The sequence below is a fragment of the Somniosus microcephalus genome, unplaced genomic scaffold (genome assembly GCF_052327205.1).
Source record: "Somniosus microcephalus isolate GS21.2 unplaced genomic scaffold, FLI_Smic_1.0 unresolved_chr1, whole genome shotgun sequence".
NCBI lineage: Eukaryota > Metazoa > Chordata > Chondrichthyes > Squaliformes > Somniosidae > Somniosus > Somniosus microcephalus.
In genome coordinates, this window is record NW_028225179.1 from 49,616,950 (window position 1) to 49,638,272 (window position 21,323).

General features: G+C 52.8%; 1 protein-coding gene and 1 long non-coding RNA gene across 3 annotated transcripts in view; both read right to left on the minus strand.

The window, feature by feature from the left end:
- The window catches only part of LOC147094929 (uncharacterized), a 33,952-nt gene extending 19,455 nt beyond the window's left edge, over positions 1-14,497 (minus strand). The window contains exons 1-2 of the long non-coding RNA XR_015074764.1: positions 12,010-14,497; positions 6,979-7,060 (exon numbers count right to left, since the gene is read on the minus strand). This is a non-coding gene — a long non-coding RNA (uncharacterized LOC147094929). The remainder of the gene's footprint in view (positions 1-6,978; positions 7,061-12,009) is intronic.
- Positions 14,498-15,632: 1,135 nt separating this feature from the next.
- The window catches only part of LOC147094930 (cardiotrophin-2-like), a 58,643-nt gene continuing 52,952 nt past the window's right edge, over positions 15,633-21,323 (minus strand). For both annotated transcript variants that reach the window (XM_085974554.1, XM_085974555.1), the window contains exon 3: positions 15,633-17,243. In XM_085974554.1, the coding sequence (XP_085830680.1) occupies positions 16,791-17,243 (453 nt within the window). In that variant the 3' untranslated portion in view covers positions 15,633-16,790. The remainder of the gene's footprint in view (positions 17,244-21,323) is intronic.

The following is a 21,323-nucleotide window of genomic DNA, read 5'->3' on the forward strand; positions in this document are numbered from 1 at the left end:
GGATGATATGGGGCAGATGTGTAATGTTTCACCCCATTATTCTTCAGGAACCTCCAGAAATCCTCAGACACAAACTGTGGGCCATTGTCGGAGCAAATCTGTTCTGGCAACCCATTCCTGGTGAAGATGGTCCTTAGGACTGCAATAGTTTTCTCCGTGGTGGTGGAGGACATTTTAGTGACCTCTGGCCATTTCGAATGGGCGCCCACAGCGATTAGAAACATTGAGTCCATAAATGGACCAGCGAAATCAATGTGTACCCATTGCCATGGAGATGAGGGCCACTCCCATGGATGTAGCGGGGCCTGTGGTGGAGCGTTTTGGACCTTCTGGCATCCTGTGCATCTCTTGGTCATATCCTCGATTTCTTTATCGATTCCCGGCCACCACACAAACGCCCTGGCTAGGCTCTTCATTTTTACCCCGCCCAGATGACCCTCATGAAGCTCATTGAGCACTCTATCTCTCAACTTGGGTGGAATTACCACTCGGGATCCACACATCAAGGTTCCCCGGCAAACTGACAGCTGTTCTCTCCTTGGCGAGAATGCTGGCAACAGTGAGTCGCCATATGCTGGCCATCCCTTCGCCGTCAAATCGTAGACTCGAGAGAGTGTCGGGTCATTTCGGGTTTCCTTCTCTATACTCGAGTTTGTAACAGGCAAACATTCGACTATGGTCACATGGAATATCTCAACAGGGTCCACTGCCGGTGTTTCTTCTACCGTAGGCAACGGTAGGCGCGACAGCCCATCAGCGTTTCCATGCTGTTTCATACCCTTGTACTCTATGTCGTACTGATGTGCCCCTAGAAAAAGTGACCATCTTTGCAGCCGTTGCGCCGTCATCACTGGAACGCCCTTCTTTGGGTTAAAAATGGAGACCAGGGGCTGATGATCAGTCAGTCGGGTGAATTTCTGCCCGTGCAGATAGTGATTGAACTTCTTCACCCCCCACACCAGGCTGAGAGCCTCCCTGTCAATCTGGGCGTAGTTATGCTCGGCTGAGGTTAGCGAGCGCGACGCAAAGGCTATTGGCCTCTCTGAACCGTCACGGAATTTGTGTGACAGTACCGCTCCAATGCCAACCAAATCGGTAGTGTTGGGTTGTAGTGGGCCAATACTTCTTTTGAAGTGATTAGGCATTTACATTCATGAAAGGCACGCTTACACTCATCACTCCATTTCCATGTCACTCCAGTTTGCAGCAGGGCGTTCAGTGGGTGCAGAATTGTAGATAAATTCGGCAAGAACTTATGGTAGTAGTTCACCAACCCGAGGAACGACCTCAGTTGCGACACATTTTCCAGTGCTGTAGCCTTGACTGCAGCCTCAATCTTGTCCGGCGACTTATGCAACCCTTCCTCATCAATCATGTGGCCACAATACGAGATTTGTCTCCTGAAGAACTCGCATTTGGGACAGTTGGCTCACAGCCCATATTCCTGCAATCTTGTGAGCACCTGTTCCAGGTTGGCAAGGTGTTCATTGTCATTTTCGCCCGTAACCAGGATGTCGTCCAAATAACACTGGGTCCCTGGGATCCCTTGCAGGACTTGTTCCATTGCCCTCTGCCAAATAGCCGGGGCCGATGCTACCCCGAATACCAGTCGATTGTACTGGTAAAGGCCTTTGTGAGTGTTTATCGTGAGGTATTTTCTAGATGCTTCTTCCACCTCCATTTGTAGATACGCTTCGGCCAGATCAATCTTTGTAAAATGTTTCCCTCCAGATAGTGAGGCGAAAATATCTTCTATCCGCGGAAGTGGATACTGTACTGTGTGCAGGACTGGGTTCACAGTTACCTTGAAGTCCCCACAGATGCGAACCTTCTTCGGTTCCCCAGGCATGCTGCTCAATGCTTTCTTCATTACAGGAATGATGGGTGTGGCCCACTCGCTCCAGTCCACCTTGGACAGCACACCCGAATGCTCCAGACTCTCCAGCTCTGCTTCAACGGCTGGGCGGATCGCGTAAGGTATCGGTCTGGCCTTGAAAAATTCCCTACAGTTTGCGTTATCCTCAATCTTTATGGTTGCCTTTACTCCTTTTAGAGTCCCAAGTCCTTGTTGGAACACCTCTTCCGCGTCAGATAGAATTTGTGACAGACGTCCAGGTGCGACGTGATCATCCTTTTTGTCAGTCACAGTTAGCGCCAGAATGGAATGCCAATCCAATTGTATTTTTCGGACCCATTCACGTCCCAATAATGGTGGTCCTCCATCTCGTAGTATATACATATATAGTTTCTGTGTTTCCTTGCCGTTATATTTAACTGGCACCCTTATTTTTCCTCTGAGGTAGACCTTTTGTCCCGTGTATGTCTTCAATACAATGGACGTGTCCTTTAAGAGTATGTGTGAGAATAGCCGCTCATAGTCTCATCGATTCATGACAGTTAGGGCTGATCCTGTGTCCAATTCCATCTTTACTGGGGACCCTGCTATCATGAGGGTGACCCAAATGGTTCGGTGATCTTCCTTTGCAATCACGTTGTGTAACTTTAGACAACTTAGTCTCCTGCTCCCGGAGTCCTTATCACTCTCCTGATCTTCTGAACTACTATCTGTCAATTTCTTTACTTTCCTGTACTGTTGCTTAGTAGTCCTTGTCGTGTTGGCTTTCTTTCCTGACCTGCAGACTCTTGCTATATGTCCCATTTTCCCACATTGCCTGCATACTTTGTCCTTAAACCAGCAGTCCTTCTGCTCATGGGTTGTTCTGCCGCAGCGATAGCACTTTTCTGCTCCATACGCCATTTCGTTAGCGCTGTATTCTTGTGGTTTCTGTTGTATTTCCACAGCTCCCCGTGCTGCTGCTTCGTAGGATACTGCCACGCTGAAAGCCTGTTCTAGCGTCAGGTCCTTTTTTGAAAGTAGTCGTTTCTGGGTTCCTTCACTCTGGAGCCCGCATACAAACTTATCCCTTAAGGTGTCTGCCAGTCCTGCTCTGAACTGGCAGTGCTTCGATAACTTACGTAGTTCCGTAAGATAGTCAGCATTGCTCTCATCTTTGTGCTGGTTTCTTTTATGGAACTTGAATCTTTCTGCTATCAGCAGCAGTGTAGGGTTTAGGTGTTCCTGTAAGGTATTAACAATCTCCTCAAAACTTTTCTCCATTGGTTTAGCTGGGGTAATTAAATTCCACAATAGGCCGTACGTACTCGCGCCCATCAAATTCAATAATACCGACGCCCTCTTTCCATCGGCCACCTCATTTGCCTTGCAGTACACTTCAATTCTTTCCACATACGTGGTCCAGTCTTCTACCTCGTTGTCGAAAGCAGTGATACTGCCACTTTTTGGCATCTTGGGTGATTTAAAATGGCGCCTCCCGTGCTTTTTCTCCTTCCCCAATGGAATAAAATGGCGCCTCCCGCGCTTTTCCTTCTTCCCCAACGGGGTAAAATGGTGCCTCCTGTGCTTTTCCTTCTTCCCCTTGCTGCCGCGCTGCTCCTAGCGTTCTACGGGGTAATGGCGGCGACCCGCGGCTTTGGCGCGTCTCGCTTTCCTTCCCCCCCGTTTATTTTCTCTCCGCTGCCCGGTTCTTGAGCACCGACCGTGCCCTGTGCGCTCCACCCTCTCTCTCTCTTGTTTTTATTTCCCGGCGACGCTGCGCGGCCCATTTTGTAGAGCCGCTCGATCGAGCTTGAGCCCGCCGCAGTCCGGAAGGGTCAGTGCACTACCTGCTACTAGCACGATTTGCTGGAACACCTTAACTGGGGAGCCAAGCACAGCTCTCCACAGTCTCTCCTGCAATTCTCCGAACACCGATGAATTCTTTGGGCGGTTGCCCGCGGTCGACGCCCGTTGCTCAGACTATGACCTCCAAGAAACCTCCTCTCAGGGCGAGATCCCCGTGAGATGATGCCACACTGCAGGTGAGTTTGAACTTATTCGTCGCCACTGTAAAGTCCGCGCCTCAATAATACACGAACTTTGGGAGAACAGTTTAACAGGTACTTTACTGAACAGGAGGGCAACGTCAGACTGAAATACAGAAGCCTGCTAGGGCCTTTTATACAGGGGTGGTCACTGCCAGTACTGCAGTCTAAAACCAGTTCTTCCCTTAAAGGTACATACACAACATATATGGGCGTTATGAGTCCTTTGTTCCAGATATCAGGGAAGTAACCGACACTCAGAACCAAGTTGAAGAGTTTTAGGATAGCCAATTTCATTTTATCGTCCGTGTGTTTAATCATCTCGTTTAGGATGCCATCTGCACCGCAAGCTTTTCCTGGTTGCAGGTCCTTGAGTTTTTCAAATAGTTCTTTTTCAGTTATTAGGGAGTCTAACGGGTTTTGGTTATCTTTTATGGCCAGTTCGAGCTTTTCCAGTTTTTTGCATATTTGATATTGTGTGTGTTTTTCTGGTATAATTTTTCAAAATGGTTTTCCCATGTGTCTCCATTTTGAATGGGCAATTCATCGTGTTGTTTTTTGTGTAATGTATTCCAGTTGTCCCAGAAACAATTAGAATCAATAGATTCCTCAATGGAGCTGAGTGCATTCTTAATATACTGTTCTTTCTTGGTTCTGAGTGTGTTTTTGTATTGTGTATTGTGTATTTGTATTGTGTTAGTGCCTGACAATAAGTAAGGCGTAATTCCTCATTTTCTGGCTGTCTGTGTTTTTGGTTTGAAATATTTCTGAGTTTTTCCCTCATGTTATGGCAGTCTGAATCAAACCATTTTTCGTGGTTTTTTGTTTTGGGTTTATTCTTGCGAACTTTCAAGTTTGACATTAATGCCAAATTATCAAAAATATTATTTAGGTTATTCACTGCCCGGTTTACGCCTTCTTTATTGTGAGCGTATGTGCTCTCTCCCCCAGTCTCTCTCCCCAGTCTCTCTCCCCCAGTCTCACTCCCCCAGTCTTTCTCCCCCAGTCTCTCTCCCCAGTCTCTCTCCCACAGTCTCTGTCCCCAGTCTCTCTCCCCCAGTCTCTCTCCCCCAGTCTCTCTCCCCCAGTCTCTCTCTCCCCAGTCTCTCTCCCCCAGTCTCTCTCCCCCAGTCTCTCTCCCCCAGTCTCTCTCTCCCCAGTCTCTCTCCCCCAGTCTCTCTCCCCCAGTCTCTCTCCCACAGTCTCTGTCCCCAGTCTCTCTCCCCCAGTCTCTCTCCCCCAGTCTCTCTCCCCCAGTCTCTCTCTCCCCCAGTCTCTCTCCCCCAGTCTCACTCCCCCAGTCTTTCTCCCCCAGTCTCTCTCTCCCCCAGTCTCTCTCCCCCAGTCTCACTCCCCCAGTCTCTCTCCCCCAGTCTCCCTCCCCAGTCTCTCGCCCCCAGTCTCTCGCCCCCAGTCTCTCGCCCCCAGTCTCTCTCCCCCAGTCTCACTCCCCCCAGTCTCTCTCCCCAGTCTCTCTCCCCCAGTCTCTCGCCCCCAGTCTCTCTCCCCCAGGCTCCCTCCCCCAGTCTCACTCTCCCCCAGTCTCTCTCCCCAGTCTCTCTCCCCAGTCTCTCTCCCCCAGTCTCTCTCCCCAGTCTCTCGCCACCAGTCTCTCTCCCCCAGTCTCTCGCCCCAGTCTCTCTCCCCAGTCTCTCTCCCCAGTCTCTCTCCCCCAGTCTCTCTCCCCCAGGCTCTCTCCCCCAGTCTCACTCTCCCCCAGTCTCTCTCCCCAGTCTCTCTCCCCCAGTCTCTCTCCCCAGTCTCTCTCCCCCAGTCTCTCTCCCCAGTCTCTCGCCCCCAGTCTCTCTCCCCCAGTCTCTCTCCCTCAGTCTCTCTCCCCAGTCTCTCTCCCCCAGTCTCTCTCCCCAGTCTCTCTCCCCCAGTCTCTCTCCCCAGTCTCTCTCCCCAGTCTCTCTCCCCCAGTCTCTCTCCCCAGTCTCTCTCCCCCAGTCTCTCGCCCCCAGTCTCTCTCCCCCAGGCTCCCTCCCCAGTCTCTCTCCCCAGTCTCTCTCCCCCAGTCTCACTCTCCCCCAGTCTCTCTCCTCAGTCTCTCTCCCCAGTCTCTCTCCCCAGTCTCTCTCCCCAGTCTCTCGCCCCCAGTCTCTCTCCCCCAGTCTCTCGCCCCAGTCTCTCTCCCCAGTCTCTCTCCCCAGTCTCTCTCCCCCAGTCTCTCTCCCCAGTCTCTCTCCCCCAGTCTCTCTCCCCCAGTCTCTCGCCCCAGTCTCTCTCCCCAGTCTCTCTCCCCAGTCTCTCTCCCCCAGTCTCTCTCCCCAGTCTCTCTCCCCCAGGCTCTCTCCCCCAGTCTCACTCTCCCCCAGTCTCTCTCCCCCAGTCTCTCTCCCCAGTCTCTCTCCCCCAGTCTCTCTCCCCAGTCTCTCTCCCCCAGTCTCTCTCCCCCAGTCTCTCGCCCCCAGTCTCTCTCCCCCAGTCTCAGTCTCCCCCAGTCTCTCTACCCCAGTCTCACTCTCCCCCAGTCTCTCTCCCCCAGTCTCTCGCCCCCAGTCTCTCTCCCCCAGTCTCTCTCCCCAGTCTCTCTCCCCCAGTCTCACTCCCCCAGTCTTTCTCCCCCAGTCTCTCTCCCCCAGTCTCTCTCCCACAGTCTCTGTCCCCAGTCTCTCTCCCCCAGTCTCTCTCCCACAGTCTCTCTCCCCAGTCTCTCTCCCCAGTCTCTCTCCCCCAGTCTCTCTCCCCCAGTCTCTCTCGCCAGTCTCTCTCCCCCAGTCTCTCGCCCCCAGTCTCTCTCCCCCAGTCTCTCTCCCACAGTCTCTCTCCCCAGTCTCTCTCCCCCAGTCTCTCTCCCCAGTCTCTCTCCCCCAGTCTCTCTCCCCCAGTCTCTCTCCCCAGTCTCTCTCCCCCAGTCTCTCGCCCCCAGTCTCTCTCCCCCAGTCTCTCGCCCCCAGTCTCCCTCCCCCGTCTCCCTCCCCCATCTCCCTCCCCCAGTCTCACTCTCCCCCAGTCTCTCTCCCCCAGTCTCTCTCCCCCAGTCTCACTCTCCCCCAGTCTCTCTCCCCCAGTCTCTCTCCCCGAGTCTCGCTGTCCTCCCTGGATCACACTCGCACCCACCCCCCAAGAAACACAAATGCGCATGATCCATACCTTCTCGATTGAACGCTCCTCATGGCAGAACACAGTTCAACGATTGTCACTAACTATCACCGAGTAGATCTCCAGAGATGGACTGTCAATGCAAACATCAGGCAGTGAATGACAGGCAGCGAGAGAGAGAGAGAGACAGGCAGCAAGAGAGAGAGAGACAGGCAGTGGGAGAGAGAGTGAGACAGGCAGCAGGAGAGAGAGACAGGGGGTGGGTGAGAGAGAGAGACAGGCAGTGGGAGAGAGAGTGAGACAGGTAGTGGGAGAGAGAGACAGGCAGTGGGAGAGAGAAAGAGAGAGACAGGCAGTGGGCGAGAGAGAAGACAGGCAGTAGAGAGACAGGCAGTGTGAGAGAGAGAGACAGGCAGCAGGAGAGAGAGAGAGAGACAGGCAGCGGGAGAGAGAGAGAGAGACAGGCAGCAGGAGAGAGAGAGAGAGACAGGCAGAGGGAGAGAGAGAGAGAGTGAGGCAGCGGGAGAGAGAGAGAGACAGGCAGCAGGAAAGAGAGAGAGAGAGACAGGCAGCGGGAGAGAGAGAGAGAGAGACAGGCAGCGGGAGAGAGAGAGAGAGACAGGCAGCGGGAGAGAGAGTGAGACAGGTAGTGGGAGAGAGAGAGAGACAGGCAGCGGGAGAGAGAGAGAGGCAGGCAGTGGGAGAGAGAAAGAGAGAGAAAGACAGTGGGAGAGAGAGAGACAGGCAGCGGGAGAGAGAGAGAGTCAGGCAGTGGGAGAGAGAGAGACAGGCAGTGGGAGAGAGAGAGACAGGCAGCAGGAGAGAGAGAGACAGGCAGCGGGAGAGAGAGAGACAGGCAGTGGGAGAGAGAGAGAGACAGGCAGCGGGAGAGAGAGGGACAGGTAGCGGGAGAGAGAGAGACAGGCAGTGGGAGAATGAGAGAGAGAGCCAGGCAGTGGGAGAGAGAGACAGGCAGTGGGGTAGAGAGAGAGAGACAGGCAGTGGGAGAGAGAGAGACAGGCAGCGGGAGAGAGAGAAAGACAGGCAACGTGCGAGGGAGCGAGAGAGACAGGTAACGGGAGAGAGAGAGAGACAGGCAGTGGGAGAGAGAGAGAGAGACAGGCAGTGGGAGAGGGAGAGAGAGACAGACAGCGGGAGAGAGAGAGAGACAGGCAGTGGGAGAGAGAGAGAGAGACAGGCAGTGGGAGAGGGAGAGAGAGACAGGAAGCGGGAGAGAGAGAGAGAGACAGACAGCGGGAGAGAGAGAGAGACAGGCAGTGGGAGAGAGAGAGAGACAGGCAGTGGGAGAGAGAGAGAGAGAGACAGACAGTGGGAGAGTGAGAGAGAGACAAGCAGTGGGAGAGAGGGAGAGAGACAGGCAGTGGGAGAGAGAGAGAGAGAGACAGGCAGCGGGAGAGAGAGAGAGAGAGAGACAGGCAGCGGGAGAGAGAGAGACAGGCAGCGGGAGAGAGAGAGAGAGAGACAGACAGCGGGAGAGAGAGAAAGACAGGCAGTGGGAGAGAGAGAGAGAGAGAGACAGGCAGCGGGAGAGAGAGAGAGAGAGAGACAGGCAGCGGGAGAGAGAGAGACAGGCAGCGGGAGACAGAGAGAGATCGGCAGAGGGAGAGAGAGAGAGACAGGCAGCAGGAGAGAGAGAGAGAGAGACAGGCAGTGGGAGAGCGAGAGAGACAGGCAGCAGGAGAGAGAGAGACAGGTAGTGGGAGAGAGAGAGAGAGAGACAGGCAGCGGGAGAGAGAGAGACAGGTAGCGGGAGAGAGAGAGAGAGAGACAGGCAGCGGGAGAGAGAGAGAGAGACAGGCAGTGGGAGAGAGAGAGTGAGAGACAGGCAGCGGGAGAGAGAGAGAGATAGACCGGCAGCGGGAGAGAGAGAGACAGGCAGCGGGAGAGAGAGTGAGACAGGCAGCGGGAGAGAGAGTGAGACAGGCAGTGGGAGAGAGAGAGAGACAGGCAGTGGGAGAGAGAAAGAGAGAGACAGGCAGTGGGAGAGAGAAAAACAGGCAGTGGGAGAATGAGCAAGAGACAGGCAGCGGGAGAGAGAGAGACAGGCAGTGGGAGAGAGAGAGAGAGACAGGCAGCGGGAGAGAAAGAGAGAGACAGGCAGTGGGAGAGAGAGAGAGACAGGCAGCAGGAGAGAGAGAGAGAGAGCCAGGTAGCAGGAGATAGAGAGAGACAGGCAGCGGGAGAGAGAGAGACAGGCAGTGGGAGAGAGAGAGAGACAGGCAGTGGGAGAGAGAGAGAGACAGGCAGCGGGGGAGAGAGAGAGACAGGCAGCGAGAGTGAGAGAGAGAGACAGGCATTGGGAGAGAGAGAGAGAGACAGGCAGCGGGAGAGAAAGAGAGAGACAGGCAGTGGGAGAGAGAGAGAGACAGGCAGCAGGAGAGAGAGAGAGAGAGCCAGGTAGCAGGAGATAGAGAGAGACAGGCAGCGGGAGAGAGAGAGACAGGCAGTGGGAGAGAGAGAGAGACAGGCAGTGGGAGAGAGAGAGAGACAGGCAGCGGGGGAGAGAGAGAGACAGGCAGCGGGAGAGAGAGAGAGAGAGACAGGCAGCAGGAGAGAGGGAGAGAGAGAGAGAGACAGGCAGCGGGAGAGGGAGAGACAGACAGCGGGAGAGAGAGAGACAGGCAGTGGGAGAGAGAGGCAGGCAGCGGGAGAGAGAGAGACAGGCAGCGGGAGAGAGAGAGAGAGACAGGCAGTGGAAGAGAGAGAGAGAGAGACAGGCAGTGGGAGAGAGAGAGCCAGGTAGCGGGAGATAGAGAGAGAGGCAGCGGGAGAGAGAGAGACAGGCAGTGGGAGAGAGAGAGAGACAGGCAGTGGGAGAGAGAGAGAGACAGGCAGCGGGGGAGAGAGAGAGACAGGCAGCGAGAGAGAGAGAGAGAGACAGGCATTGGGAGAGAGAGAGAGAGACAGGCAGCGGGAGAGAAAGAGAGAGACAGGCAGTGGCAGAGAGAGAGAGACAGGCAGCAGGAGAGAGAGAGAGAGAGCCAGGTAGCAGGAGATAGAGAGAGACAGGCAGCGGGAGAGAGAGAGACAGGCAGTGGGAGAGAGAGAGAGACAGGCAGTGGGAGAGAGAGAGAGACAGGCAGCGGGGGAGAGAGAGAGACAGGCAGCGGGAGAGAGAGAGAGAGAGACAGGCAGCAGGAGAGAGGGAGAGAGAGAGAGACAGGCAGCGGGAGAGAGAGAGACAGACAGCGGGAAAGAGAGAGACAGGCAGTGGGAGAGAGAGAGGCAGGCAGCGGGAGAGAGAGAGACAGGCAGCGGGAGAGAGAGAGAGAGACAGGCAGTGGGAGAGAGAGAGAGAGAGACAGGCAGTGGGAGAGAGAGAGACAGGTAGCGGGAGAGAGAGAGACAGGCATTGGGAGAGAGGGAGACAGGCAGCGGGAGAGAGGGAGACAGGCAGCGGGAGAGAGAGAGACAGGCAGTGGGAGAGAGAGAGAGACAGGCAGCGAGAGAGAGAGAGACAGGTAGCGGGAGAGGGAGAGACAAGCAGTGGGAGAGAGAAAGAGAGAGACTGGCAGTGGGAGAGAGAGAGACAGGCAGCAGGAGAGAGAGAGAGACAGGCAGCGGGAGAGAGAGAGAGAGACAGGCAGCGGGAGAGAGAGAGAGAGACAGGCAGCGGGAGCGAGAGAGAGAGACAGGCAGCGGGAGGGAGAGAGAGAGACAGGCAGCGGGAGAGAGAGAGAGAGACAGGCAGCGGGAGAGAGAGAGTGACAGGCAGCGGGAGAGAGAGAGAGAGAGAGACAGGTAGCGGGAGAGAGAGAGAGAGAGCGACAGGCAGTGGGAGAGAGAGATAGAGACAGGCAGTGGGAGAGAGAGAGAGAGACAGGCAGTGGGAGAGAGAGATAGAAGAAGGAGATAGAAGCCCTACATGCAGAATTCTGCCGAAGCATCCTTCGCATCCAAAGAAAAACGCCAACAAATGCATGCAGAGCCGAACTAGGCAGATACCCACTGATAATAAACATCCAAAAACGAGCACTAAACTTCCTAAATCACCTCAAATCTAGCTCCCCAGACACCCTTCATTTCAAAGCCTTTCAGACCCAAGAGCTAAACCGAGAAAAGAGTCCCCTGAGTCAGCTGCTACTGAAACTAAGTACTCAGCCGGACCCTGACCAGCCCCAGACCAACACAGCCGTCCAAACACCAATCCGAGTGAACCAAATCATTAAACAATGCAAAGAAACCTACCTGGAACATTGGAACAAAATAACCGAAAGCCAAAGCAGATTAGAATGTTACCGGGCCCTAAAAAGAGAATATAAACTGGCAGACTACCTCACGACCATCAGAGACACAAAACAGAGACAGACCCTCACCAGGTACAGGCTAAGCGACCACCAACTGGAAATTGAAAAAGGCAGATACAAGAAATCCTGGCAGCCTAGAGAGAATAGAATATGCGATCAATGTCTGGCCGGCGAGGTTGAAACAGAAATGCATTTCCTCCTAAAATGCGAAAAATTCAACACATCAAGAAACATATTATTCAACAAGCTAAGCCAAACAACCCCAGATTTCAAGGAACTGGATGACCTGTCAAAATTGAGATTAGTCCTGGGAGAAGGAGACAGACCATACCTTGGGGCCAAATATGTAACAACCTGAGGACTGTTTAAAATTAAGACTGTTTAAAATTAATATTGAACGTACCAAATGAAGTACAAAGACTGTTTAAAATTAATATTGTTTAAAAGTAATATTGTATGTACCCAACAAATGTCAAATCGATTGACACCTACAGAATGTTTGAAAATGTACCTTTTTGCTATGTAAGCTTTGGCAATATGGTTCTCTGTAAACTTTCATGCCAATAAAGCATTTGAATTTGAATTTGAATTTGAATTTGATAGAGACAGGCAGTGGGAGAGAGATAGAGACAGGCAGTGGGAGAGAGAGAGAGACAGGCAGCGGGAGAGAGAGAGAGAGACAGGCAGTGGGCGAGAGAGATAGAGACAGGCAGTGGGAGAGAGATAGAGACAGGCAGTGGGAGAGAGAGAGAGACAGGCAGCGGGAGAGAGAGAGAGAGTGAAGACTGTTCCTTTAAAGCACAGATGTCTGTACCTGACTCACGATCTCACTCTGGAAGCAGTAACTGGAACACAGCCGGTTTAAGCGGAGCTGGGTGGATTGTGGCAGTGAGGCTGTCCCGGACCGAGCCAGCTGTGAACTCTCCTCACTCTCTGTGACTCTCTCTGTCTCTTCCTGTCCCTCTGTGACTGTGTCTCTCTCTCTCTGTCTCTCCCTCTGTGACTCTGTCTCTCTCTCTGTCTCTCTCTATCTGTGACACTGTCTCTCACTCTCTCTCTCTGTCTGTCTGTCTGTCTCTGTCTCTCTGTCTCTCTGTGACTCTGTCTCTCTCTCACTCTCTGCCTTGCTCTGTGTCTCTCTCTGTCTCTCTGAGACCCTGTCTCTCTCACTCTCTGTCTCCCTCACTCTCTGCCTCTCTCTGTGTCTCTCTCTGTCTCTCTCTGACTCTGTCTCTCTCTCACTCTCTCTCTCTCTGTCTCTCTCTGACTCTGTCTCTCTCACTCTCTGCCTCTCTCGGTGTCTCTCTCTGTCTCTCTGTGAGTCTGTCTCTCTCACTCTCTGCCTCGCTCTGTGCCTCTCTCTGTCTCTCTCTGACTCTGTCTCTCTCTCACTCTCTGCCTCGCTCTGTGTCTCTCTCTGTCTCTCTCTGACTCTGTCTCTCTCTCACTCTCTCTCACTCTCTGTCTCTCTGTGACCCTGTCTCTCTCACTCTCTCTCTCTGTCTCTCTCGGACTCTGTCTCTCTCTCACTCTCTGCCTCGCTCTGTGTCTCTCTCTGTCTCTCTCTGACTCTGTCTCTCTCTCGCTCTCTCTCACTCTCTGTCTCTCTCTGTGACTCTGTCTCTCTCTGTGTCTCTGTCTCTCTCTCACTCTCTCTCTGTCTCTCTCTGACTCTGTCTCTCTCTCACTCTCTGCCTCACTCGGTGTCTGCCTCTGTCTCTCTCTGACTCTGTCTCTCTCCCTCTCTGCCTCTCTCTCTGTCTCTCTCTGACTCTGTCTCTCTCACTCTCTGCCTCACTCGGTGTCTCTCTCTGTCTCTCTCTGACTCTGTCTCTCTCACTCTCTGCCTCTCTCTGTGTCTCTCTCTGTCTCTCTGTGACTGTCTCTCTCACTCTCTCTCTCTCTCTCTGTCTCTCTCTGTCTCTCTCTGACTCTGTCTCTCTCTCACTCTCTCTCTCTCTGTCTCTCTCTGTCTCTCTGTGTCTCTGTCTCTCTCTCACTCTCTGCCTCACTCTGTGTCTCTCTCTGTCTCTCTCTGACTCTGTCTCTCTCACTCTCTGCCTCTCTCTCTCTCTCTGTCTCTCTCTCACTCTCTGCCTCGCTCTGTGTCTCTCTCTGTCTCTCTCTGACTCTGTCTCTCTCACTCTCTCTCTCGGACTCTGTCTCGCTCTCACTCTCTCTCTCTGACTCTGTGTCTGTCTCTGTCTCTCTCTGACTCTGTCTCTCTCACTCTCTCTCTCGGACTCTGTCTCTCTCTCAGTCTCTCTCTCTGGCTCTGTGTCTCTCTCTGTCTCTCTCCCTGACTCTGTCTCTCTTACTCTCTGCCTCTCTCTCTGTCTCTCTCTGACTCTGTCTCTCTCACTCTCTGCCTCTCTCTCTGTCTCTCTCTGACTCTGTCTCTCTCACTCTCTGCCTCTCTCTCTGTCTCTCTCTCCCTCTCTCTCACTCTCTGCCTCTCTCGGTGTCTCTCTCTGTCTCTCTGTGACTCTGTCTCTCTCTCACTCTCTGCCTCGCTCGGTGTCTCTCTCTGTCTCTCCCTGACTCTGTCTCTCTTACTCTCTGCCTCTCTCTCTGTCTCTCTCTCCCTCTCTCTCACTCTCTGCCTCTCTCGGTGTCTCTCTCTGTCTCTCTGTGACTCTGTCTCTCTCTCACTCTCTGCCTCTCTCGGTGTCTCTCTCTGTCTCTCTCTGACTCTGTCTCTCTCTCACTCTCTGCCTCTCTCGGTGTCTCTCTCTGTCTCTCTGTGACTCTGTCTCTCTCACTCTCTGCCTCACTCTGTGTCTCTCTCTGTCTCTCTCTGACTGTCTCTCTCACTCTCTGCCTCGCTCTGTGTCTCTCTCTGTCTCTCTCTGACTCTGTCTCTCTCACTCTCTGCCTCGCTCTGTGCCTCTCTCTGTCTCTCTGTGACTCTGTCTCTCTCTCACTCTCTGCCTCACTTTGTGTCTCTCTCTGTCTCTCTCTGACTCTGTCTCTCTCTCACTCTCTGCCTCTCTCGGTGTCTCTCTCTGTCTCTCCCTGACTCTGTCCAATTCCAATTCCAATTAAAATGCTTTATTGGCATGAAAGTTTACAGAGAACCATATTGCCAAAGCTTACATAGCAAAATCTCTCCCTCTCTGGCCTGGACAGACCCAGCTGTGAAATCCCCTCACCCTTTGCCCGAGCTCTCACCAGTGGCGAGAAGGTTCCAGGCTGTCCCGAGCGACACGACGCAGTGACTAGTGGGAGGAAGCGGAGAGAACAGGAAGCAACAATCCCTGGCCTGTGCTCATTCACCTCTTTCACTTTCGCTTGCTCTGGATTCACGCCCTGAACCGTGGTTTCGGGGAAAACAAGATTTCGCTGCCCTTGCATTCTCAGAGCAGATAAAGTCACTTGATACGTCTGCTGGCTCGTGTTCATGGGGGCCCTATTTTTTTATTCATTCCTGTGATGTGGGCGACGCTGGCAAGGCCCAGCATTTATTGCCCATCCCTAATTGCCCTTGAGAAGGTGGTGGTGAGCCGCCTTCTTGAACCACTGCAGTCCGTGTGGTGAAGGTGCTCCCACAGTGCTGTTAGGGAGGGAGTGCCAGGATTTTGACCCAGCGACGATGAAGGATCGGCCGATATATTTCTAAGTCAGGATGGTATGTGACTTGGAGAGGAACTTGGAGGGTGATGGTGTTCCCATGCGCCTGCTGCCCTTGTCCTTCTAGGTGGAAGAGGTCGCGGGTGTGATGAAATATTCCATTCACCACTGCCTGTGACTGAGATCGGTTTCAGTGTCATTTCCCTTCCCCCAGACCTCATTGTATTGTGTACTGGAATGTGCTGTATTGTATACTGGAATGTGCTGGAATGTGCTGTGTGTAGGGCTCCGCCCATACCTGGCCCCGTTTGTAAGCTAGCTTCAGTCTGGCCTCAGTCTCCAGAAGGAAGACATCTCTCTCTCTTACGTGTTACTTTCTAAGTTAATAAAAGCCTTGTTTTTGTTCTGCTAACTTCGAGTCTCGGAATTATTGAGGCACATCAGCGGGTTTGGGAGATGCTGCCGAAGAAGCCTTGATGAGTTGCTGCAGTGCATCTTCTAGATGGTATACACTGCAGCCACGGTGCACTGGTGGTGGAGGGAGTGAATGTTTAAGGTGGTGGATGGGGTGTCAATCAAGCGGGCTGCTTTGTCCTGGATGGTGTCGAGCTTCTTGAGTGTTGTTGGAGCTGCACTCATCCAGGCAAGTGGAGAGTATTCCATCACACTCCTGACTTGTGCCCTGTAGATGGTGGAAAGGCTTTGGGGAGCCAGGCAGTGAGACACTCACTGCAGAATACCCAGCCTCTGACCTGCTCTTGCTGCCACAGTATTTATGTGGCTGTTACCATCTCAGTGTCCTCTTGGCCACGATGCTGAAGTTAAAGCCGCCACAAAGCAAACCAAAGGAAATGCGGAGATTCTGGGAGCCATAAAATGTACAAACTTTATTTACTGTCACTTTTACAAAAAGCAAACACCTCGTCAGATTTCTGGAACTCACAATATATATCAGCGGCACTCCTGCCGGTGGGGTACACAGAGGCAGGGGTTGTGAAATGGGGACATTTTAGTAGATTCTTCCCTGCTGTTGAACCGGGTGTGGCAGCATGATAACCCCACATCCCCCCGACCTGCAGGGGGCAGGACAGTAAACTTATAGCCGGGTGTCGTACTTGGAGGGGGTCCTTCCCTGTCCTTCACCCCCACCCCACACACACTCACACACACACACACACACACACACACACACACACACACACACACACACACTCACTCACACACTCACACACTCACACACACACTCACACACTCACACACTCACACACACACTCACACACACACTCACACACTCACACACACACTCACACACACACTCACACACACACACTCACACACACACACTCACTCACACACTCACTCACTCACACACTCTCACTCACACTCACACACTCACTCACACACTCACTCACTCACACACTCAAACACTCACTCACACACTCACACACTCACACACTCACTCACTCACACACACACTCACACTCACTCACACTCACACAGGGTGCAGTGCTCGTGCAACACCTCCACCTGGTGTTCAGAAGCAGGACTGTATTAAGAAGAACCTCTCCCTCCTCCTTTCCCCTCCGGGGGCCGGGACAGGAGCTGGGACCGCCCCCACACCCCCGCCCCCCCAAGACCCCCGCAGGTGCCATCTTTCGGGATGAGACGTTAAACCCGAGGGGTCCCGCCTGCTCTCTCAGGTGGGACGTAAACTCCCACAGCACTGTTGGGAGAAGAGCGAAGGGGGAATTCTCCACCCGTGTCCTGGGGCCAATATTTATCGCTCGACCAACATCACTAAAAAAACCGAGAGAGAGAATCTGGCCATTTATCACATTGGCTGTTGGTGGGATCTTGCTGTACCCACCTCGGCGGCCTACATCACAACAGTGACCACGTTTCCGATTGGCTGCCGAGCGATTCGGGGACGTGCCAAGGGGCCGGTGTGAAAACGGGAATGCCGTCCTTTCTCCAGGTTGGGTGGCTGACCTTTGCCCTCTGCCCCTTGCCGAGGCTCCGCGGGAATCAGGAATACTTGGCGACCAGGCCGGCGAAGTGCTCCCCCGAGACCCGCAGCCAGCGGGCGCAGCGGGTGCAGACCTCCAGGCCCCGGACCTTCTTCTCCCAGCCGCTGGCGGCGAGACCCGGGCTCTGGGAGTGCCAGGGCTGCCCGTGGGGAGCCAGGCCGGGCCCCAGGCCGGACAGCAGCAGCTCCAGGTTGACCGTCAGGCCCCGGATGTTGACGGTGAAGTAGGTCAGCTCCTCCAGCAGCTGGGCCTGACCCGGGTTCAGCTGCCGCTGCTCCTCCAGCACCAGCCCCAGGTAGTGGGCCAGGCCCGCGTAGGCCCGGTGGTCTGCGAGCAGCCAGGCCCCCTCCTCCCTCTCCTCGTCGTCGTGGGGGAGCAGCGGCAGGCCCGGCAGGGGCGTGCTCGGGGGCTGGAAGCTCGGGCGGTTGAAGGGGGGTCCCTGGTGTCGCCTCTGCAAAAGAGAACACAAGGCAAGCTCGCCGTCAGGCTGGGCTGATTGAAAGGACCTGAGCATCGCCACAGGCACGGCTGAGACACACAGACAGACCATACAGACAGACCACACAGACACAGGCTGACCACACAGACACAGACTGACCACACAGACACAGACTGACCACACCGACACAGACTGACCACACCGACACAGACTGACCACACAGACACAGACTGACCACACCGACACAGACTGACCACACCGACACAGACTGACCACACAGACACAGACTGACCACACCGACACAGACTGACCACACAGGCACAGACAGACCACACAGACACAGGCTGACCACACAGACACAGACTGACCACACAGACACAGACTGACCACACCGACACAGACTGACCACACAGGCACAGACAGACCACACAGACACAGGCTGACCACACAGACACAGACTGACCACACAGACACAGACAGGCCACACGGACACAGACAGACCACACGGACACAGACAGACCACACAGACACTGACTGACCACACAGACACTGACTGACCACACAGACACAGACAGACCACACAGACACAGACAGGTCACACCGACAGACCACACAAACACAGGCAGATCACACAGACACAGACAGACTACACAGACACAGACACAGACAGACCACACAGACACAGACAGATCAAACAGACACAGACAGATCACGCAGACACAGACAGACCACACAGACACAGACAGGTCACACAGACAGACCACACAAACACAGGCAGATCACACAGACACAGACAGATCACACAGACACAGACAGATCACAGAGACACAGACAGATCACACAGACACAGACAGACCACACAGACACAGGCAGATCACACAGACACAGACAGATCAAACAGAATCAGACAGATCACACAGGCACAGACAGACCACACAAACACAGGCAGATCACACAGACACAGACAGACTACACAGACACAGACACAGACAGACCACACAGACACAGACAGATCACACAGACAGACCACACAGACACAGACTGACCACACAGACACAGACAGATCACACAGACACAGACAGACCACACAGACACAGACAGATCACACATACACAGACAGATCAAACAGACACAGACAGATCACACAGACACAGACAGACCACACAGACACAGACAGACCACACAAACACAGACAGACCACACAGACACATACTGACCACACAGACACACAGACAGACCACACAGACACAGACTGAACTCACAGACACAGACAGACCACACAGACACAGACAGATCACACAGACACAGACAGATCACACAGACACAGACAGACCACAAAGACACAGGCAGATCACACAGACACAGACAGACCACACAGACACAGACTGACCGCATAGACACAGACAGACCACATAGACACAGACTGACTACACAGACACTGACTGACCACATAGACACAGACTGACCACACAGACACAGACAGACCACACAGACACAGATTGACCACACAGACACAGACTGACCACACAGACACAGACTGACCACACAGACACAGACAGACCACACAGACACAAACTGACTACACAGACACAGACAGGCCACACAGACACTGACAGACCACACAGACACAAACTGACCACACAGACACAGACTGACCACACAGACACAGACAGACCACACAGACAGACCACACAGACATAGACTGTTCACACAGACACAGACAGACCACACAGACACAGACTGACCACACAGACACAGACTGTCCACACAGACACAGACTGACCACACAGACACAGACAGACCACACAGACAGACACACGCACACACAGACTGACCAGACACACTGAGTGTCCAGACAGACAGACATACAGACAGAAACACAGACACGCACAGAGGAACAGACACACACACGTATATTGGCACCGGAGAGATATCCAGGTGAAAACAACGGGAATTTCGACACCACCTTTAGCGTAGTGAAACTTCACAGAGCCCTCAAAGAAAGAAAATGGACGGCGAGCCAAAGAAGGAGACATGAGGAGCAGTGACCCAAAGGCTCGGTCAAAAACATATCATTTAAGGAGCGTCTTAAAGGAGGAGAGGGAAGTGGAGAGTCGGAGAGGTTTAGGGAGGGAACTCCAGAGCTAAGGGCCTCGGCAGCTGAAGGCACGGCCGCCAATGGTGGAGCGATGGAAATCGCGGGATGCGCACGAGGCCAGAGCTGGAGGAGCGCAGAGATTTACGGAGGGTTGTGGGGCTGGAAGAGGTTGCAGAGATAGGGAGGGGCGAGGGCCATGGAGGGATTTGAACAGGAGGATGAGGATTTTAAATTGGAGGGATGAGCCGAGAGCCAATGTAGAGACATTAATCCGGGACAAAATGAATTGGCATTTGGAAAAGTATGGGCTAATAAATGAAAGCCTACACGGATTTGTCGTGTTTGACTAACTTGATTGCATTCTTTGATGAAGTAACGGAGAGGGTTGATGAGGGTACTGTGGTTGATGTGGTGTATATGGACTTACAAAGGGTGTTTGATAAATGTAATGTATTATCACATGGTTTGTCACATGGTTTAGTATGAGCATGCTCAGTTCGCTCTGGCCTAGTAAACAAGAACCTTGACTAGCAACTCAACGGGCTGGATTTTCATTGAGGAGGCGGGTAGGAGGCGGGACTACGACTTTTGGGGTTGTAGCCCCGCCTCCATCGAGTTCTAGCCAACCCACGTGATCTTGACTTGATTGACCTTGTTGAGCCCGCCCAGCAACAGGTGACATCACAGATTAACATTTCATCTGTCAAGACCTTTTGACAGATGAAATATCAGTGTTTGACAGCTCTTTGAAGCTGTCAAACACTGACAATCTGTACACTAAGTTAATTCCTTCCTCTCAGGCTGATTTAGAGATCTCTCCAGAACAGAAAGCTGAATGCTGGAACTTTTGACAGCTCGCAGCCATTCTGCTTTCTGTGCCGGTGAGATGAGGGACTCCCGAGACCTGTAGGAAGGAAGGCTGTAAAGGTAAGTAAAGGTAAGTAAAACCATAGCTGAAGCGCTCCAGCCCAGGTATCTCTTACCTCAACACAGTATATTCCTTCAATTCCTTCCTCCCCTACCTGTCTCTGCACCTGCTTAATATCTGTTACATCGCCAGCTTTTTCCAGTTCTGAGGAAGGGTCCCAGACCTGAAACGTTAACTCTGTTTCTCTCTCCACGGATGCTGCCTGGCCTGCTGAGTTTCTCCAGCGTTTTCTGAATGTATTATCACCTGGTTTGTCACATGGTTTAGTATGAGCATGCTCAGTGCGCTCTGGCCTAGTAAAGCCAGCACACGGACCAGCAACTCATCCTGTCTCTGTCCTTCATTTGTTCTCCCCACATAGTAACATACAATAGACTAGTTAGCAAAATTAAGACACATAGGAATAAGGAGATAGAGGCATCAGGGGTACAAAATTGGCTAAGGGACAGAAAGCAGAGAGTAGCGGTGAACGGTGTAATGCTATCAGCAAATAGAGATGGTATTTGCCTGTTTGATTATGCCTTATCAGCATGTTTGCAGGTATTGATTGCTTGTGCCTGACCAGCAGAGGGCATGTGACAGAGACAAGCAAGGCAGTTTAGTTTAGTTTCAGTTTCGTTCTAGATGCATCACTAGCATGATGTCTCCTGTAAATGCTGTTAAAAGAGTTGAACAAACTTTAGATTAAAAGTCATTCTCTTTCATAAATGTCTCGTCATTGAACCCACAAAGAAATCAATACATGGTGTCAGAAGTGATTGAAAGAGATGAAGAGGAATAATCTGAAGTTAAATCAGCTCTCCACATATTAGCAAGCCAAAAGAGAACATCGTTGCTTACCATTGGAGAATAGCTAACAAAGTGCAAAAATGGAAGGTTTACACCCACCGGCGAAGCTTCAGTTGACAGGTAATGTGGCTGAAAATTGGAGGAGATTCAAACAACGTGTAGGGTTGTATTTATCAGCAATCGGAGCTGACGATAAAAGTAATAAAAAGAAATCGTCACTGTTTTTACATGTCGTGGGTGATGAAGTGCTGGAGGTGTATAATAACTTCACATTCGC